Source organism: Podarcis melisellensis, assembly GCF_964234715.1.
Source record: "Podarcis melisellensis genome assembly, chromosome: 13".
Lineage (NCBI taxonomy): Eukaryota > Metazoa > Chordata > Lepidosauria > Squamata > Lacertidae > Podarcis > Podarcis melisellensis.
In genome coordinates, this window is record NC_138545.1 from 13,217,956 (window position 1) to 13,222,408 (window position 4,453).

General features: G+C 42.8%; 1 protein-coding gene across 1 annotated transcript; it reads right to left on the reverse strand.

The window, feature by feature from the left end:
- Positions 1–1,169: 1,169 nt before the first annotated feature.
- On the reverse strand, positions 1,170–2,066 carry LOC309356041 (vomeronasal type-2 receptor 26-like; the record flags this gene model as incomplete). The annotated part of the gene is made up of 1 exon (XM_081887223.1): positions 1,170–2,066. One exon carries the CDS (start codon positions 2,064–2,066, stop codon positions 1,170–1,172), a length of 897 nt encoding a protein of 298 aa, XP_081743349.1.
- Positions 2,067–4,453: the final 2,387 nt, after the last annotated feature.

Below are 4,453 nucleotides of genomic sequence, written 5' to 3' on the forward strand. Positions count from 1 at the left end.
ATAGGTTCGGGGAAATGAAATTTCAGACACCGCATTGCAATACAATACTTACATGGGTGCATTTTAATTCTAATATTCTAATTCATTCATACTTCTTAATCTGAAGAGATAAAAGTTCATTCAGTGTGGAAAAGAAAGTGATGAAACATAACCCTTAGTTATGGAAGCCCCTATGGTGTGAACCACTCCTGGGGAACCCCACAGGATCACTAGGAGGGGGCCTCTCTTCCTGCCCGTTGCCACTAAGGATCCACCCGAATGCCCCTTCTCAGTTCTATTTTTCTAGAAAAAGAATTGCCAAAACTCTACATGAATGCCTCCTTGTTTTCTTATAATGGCAATGGCACCTACCTGAGAGGTGCCAGAACTGAGTTCCAGTGAGTTCTGGCTGAAAAAAAGCCTGACCTCTTATGTCACTTATGTTGGTATCCTGTTAACTTACAAGCAAACCATGCATATCAGCAACCAGCACAAGAGGCCTTCATGAGTGCCTGCCAGCCGAAGTCATTGCTGGTTGCAATTATGTGTACATGGTGGTGACCATATTGTGTGTTCCACTACAATAAGGTTACAATGAGGAAGGATATATATTAACACACCCACATGCAGAAAAATAAGATGGGATTAGACAGTGTAAAATTGTTCATCTCTACTGCTGAATAGTTGTGGGACAGAGCCTAAGGGCAGAATAATACACTGCACTGACTTAATAATAACAAATGCAGAGTTCATAGTCAGAAGAGAAAAATTTAAATCAGGTCTGGAATTGCTGAATATGGGGGCATCAGTGCGGTGAAAGAGGGCAAGTAGTGGAGATTTGCAGGAAATAGAAATGTGAGGTGGGCATCTGCACATACTACCTGATCTGGGGGTGAAATCTAGAGTCTTGGGTTGGGCAGGCTGAGGGAACAACTGCCCTGTATTCATCCTCAGAGCAATTTGGGGGCAGGCCTAATATTTAATTGGTATTTTAAAAATTCTGATTAAAGTTGGGAGTGGACAAGAAAAGGAAACATACCATCTCCTTCCCACTTTTTGACTGACAGCAGAGGAGGGTTAAATTGTGTGGAGTGGTAGCCTGAAGAGGATTCTGGGTGCTTCTTTTCAGGGATGCATACAAATCCCTCAACTAATATTATATCCAGTGACACAGACTGTTGATTTCTTCATCATTTTCTTCTTATTAGGTGCTCCCTGTTGTTCAGCTCAGGCCTCAGCAAAATAATGTAACATTTTGGGGAAAAGATGCAACCCAACAACCCACCACTGGAGGCTAAGATAGAGAAGATCTCCACAGCCACCATGTATTTCCCTTTTGTGCTCATGTAGGAAGGAACAAAGGATAACCAAACACTGCAAAAGACCAGCATGCTGAAAGTGATGAACTTGGCTTCGTTGAAACTGTCAGGTAATTTCCGGGCAAGGAAAGCCACTGTGAAACTGACCAAAGCTAGGAAGCCCATGTAGCCCAAGACACAGTAAAAGAAGGTCTCCGTCCCCTCATTGCACTCCAGTACAATTTCTTCAGCCACTGACTTCATGTCAGCATTAGGGAATGGAGGAGAGATAACCAGCCACGCAGTGCAGATGAGTGCTTGAATAAGGGAGCAGGAGAGGACAATAGAGTTTGCCAGTCCCTTCCCCACCCACTTCCTCATTCGGGATCCTGGTTTTGTGGCCATGAAAGCCAGAACCACAGTGATGGTTTTTGCCAGCACACAAGAAACAGCCACTGAGAAGATGATGCCAAAAGCAGTTTGTCGGAGGAGACACGTCACCTTGTCAGGATATCCGATGAACAGTAATGCAGAAAGGAAGCAAAGCAAGAGGGAGATGAGCAGAGCGTAGGTGAGGTCCCTGTTGTTGGCTTTCACAATAGGAGTGTCCCTGTGCTTCACAAATATTTTCAATACCAGTGCTGTAATGAAAGCACAGGAAAGAGCAGAACAGGCTAAGCTGAGGCCCAGAGGTTCTTCAAAGGACAAGAAGGTTGCACGTTTGGGAAGACATAGAGTCTTATGTTTGTTTGGATACTTTTCATCTTCACATTCATAGCAGTCATTCATGTCTGTGAAAGAAAAACATGGTCCTTAATCCCAAAAATATGAGCAGCATCCCACTGCCAGTAAATACATAATTAAAATGATTTTAAAAGTGTACAAGGAGTTTCAAACAATAAAAACACAACTGATGGAACCGTTCCCTTCTCACCTATCCGATGTATAATACTGATTCAGGCAAAATGCAAGAGGTAGGACCACAAAGACCCTTCCTGATCTCCAGCTAGAAGCCAACTCAAATTTTCCTATTACTGTTCAAGTTGCTCACATTTAGTTACTTCTTCATTAAGGAGTGATTGTGTAATTGAAACTTTGCAAATTTCTACATTTGAAGATTTAATCAACTCCTTTCAACTCTTCTCTGGATTTATGTATTTCAAACTTCTCCAAATATTACAGCACAATTCTCTGAAGTTTAAGGGCATCAAAATACATGTTTAATTATGTTATCAAAAATTAAATGCACATTCAAATATTATTTGTGAAGAAAAATATATATGCCTACAGACATTTTGATAGAAAATGCATGATTAAGTATGTAATCAATCAAACAAATCATGGGCAAAAATTTGTGAAAGTTACAGGGATTGAGTCAACTCTAGCCAAAGTGTCAAAACAGATTTCAAGATCTTCTGTAGAAGAACATATCGCATTTAGGGAGAAAATCCATGCCAAGAATATGACATAATGCAAGCCTGGCAGAAATTAAGATGGCATCTGGGAATCATCATGTTTTTACATGAGTAGAATGTGTCCTTTTATTTAAAATGCATCTCTGGGTTATATGTGGGGCATAGGAATTCATTCATTATTATTTTTTTCAAAATATAGTCTGTCCCCCCACATGGTCTGAGGGACAGTGGACTGACCCATGGCTGAAAAAGGTTGCTGACCCCTGGCATAAAGTACACCAGATCCAAAATCCATTCGGGATCATGGCTGCTGCTGGTTTAGTGAGCCGTAGCTTGTGAGAGAGAAAACAAGCTTTTAAAATACAGTGGTACCTCGGGTTACATACACTTCAGGTTACATATGCTTAAGGTTACAGACTCCGCTAACCCAAAAAATGTGCTTCAGGTTAAGAAATTTGCTTCAGGATGCGAACAGAAATCGTACTCCTATGGTGTGGCAGCAGCAGGAAGCCCCATTAGCTAAAGTGGTGCTTCAGGTTAAGAACAGTTTCAGGTTAAGTATGGACCTCTGGAACAAATTAAGTACTTAACCTGAGGTACCACTGTAGTGTTTTACTGGCTTAATTTATGCGGGGTTTCCAGGTCAAGTAGACCAAGCTGAATGGGCTTCATGCATTGTATTCTAAGTACACTCCCCCACTCTGGTTTCAACCCCTGTAATCCTTCCCTTTCAAGGCTGACACCGGTTTAAGAAGCATATCACTCAGCTCAGCCTGCATGAGGGACATATAATGACAAATTTCCAGCTGTTACAGAAACCTCCTGGCTCATCTGAAAATCCACTTTATACTTATCCTGTTCAACCTGGTGGATCTTGCTATAGGATTCTTCCTTAATGATAACATTCAACATCTACAATCACAAATTATCACACACACTTTCCTTAGGTCTCTTTCAGCAAGGTTTTGCAATATTTCATGAACTGTCAAAAGGAATCTTGATGAATGCATGTTATATATACTAAATTTCTTACCCTCTTGGTCTGAAATCTTCCCTTCTGGACATGGGATGCAATCATAGCAGCAAAATAATAATAATAATAATAATAATAATTTATTATTTGTACCCCGCCCATCTGGCTGGGTTTCCCCAGCCACTCTGGGCGGCTTCCATAAAAACCAGAAATACACTAAAATATCACAGATTAAAAACTTCCCTGAACAGGGCTGCCTTAAGATGTCTTCTGAATGTAAGGTAGTTATTTATCACTTTGACATCTGATTGGAGGGCGTTCCACAAGGCGGGTGCCACTACCGAGAAGGCCCTCTGCCTGGTTCCCTGTAGCTTTGCTTCTCGTAATGAGGGAACCGCCAGAAGGCCCTCGGCGCTGGACCTCAGCGTCCGGGCAGAACGGTGGGGGTGGAGACGCTCCTTCAGGTATACTGGGCCGAGGCTGTTTAGGGCTTTAAAGGTCAACACCAGCACTTTGAATTGTGCTCGGAAACGTACTGGGAGCCAATGTAGGTCTTTCAAGACCGGTGTTATGTGGTCTCGGCGGCTGCCCCCAGTCACCAGTCTAGCTGCCGCATTCTGGATTAGTTGTAGTTTCCGAGTCACCTTCAAAGGTAGCCCCACGTAGAGCGCATTGCAGTAGTCCAAGCGGGAGATAACTAGAGCATGCACCACTCTGGCGAGACAGTCCGCGGGCAGGTAGGGTCTCAGCCTGCGTACCAGGTGGAGTTGGTAGACAGCTGCCCTGGA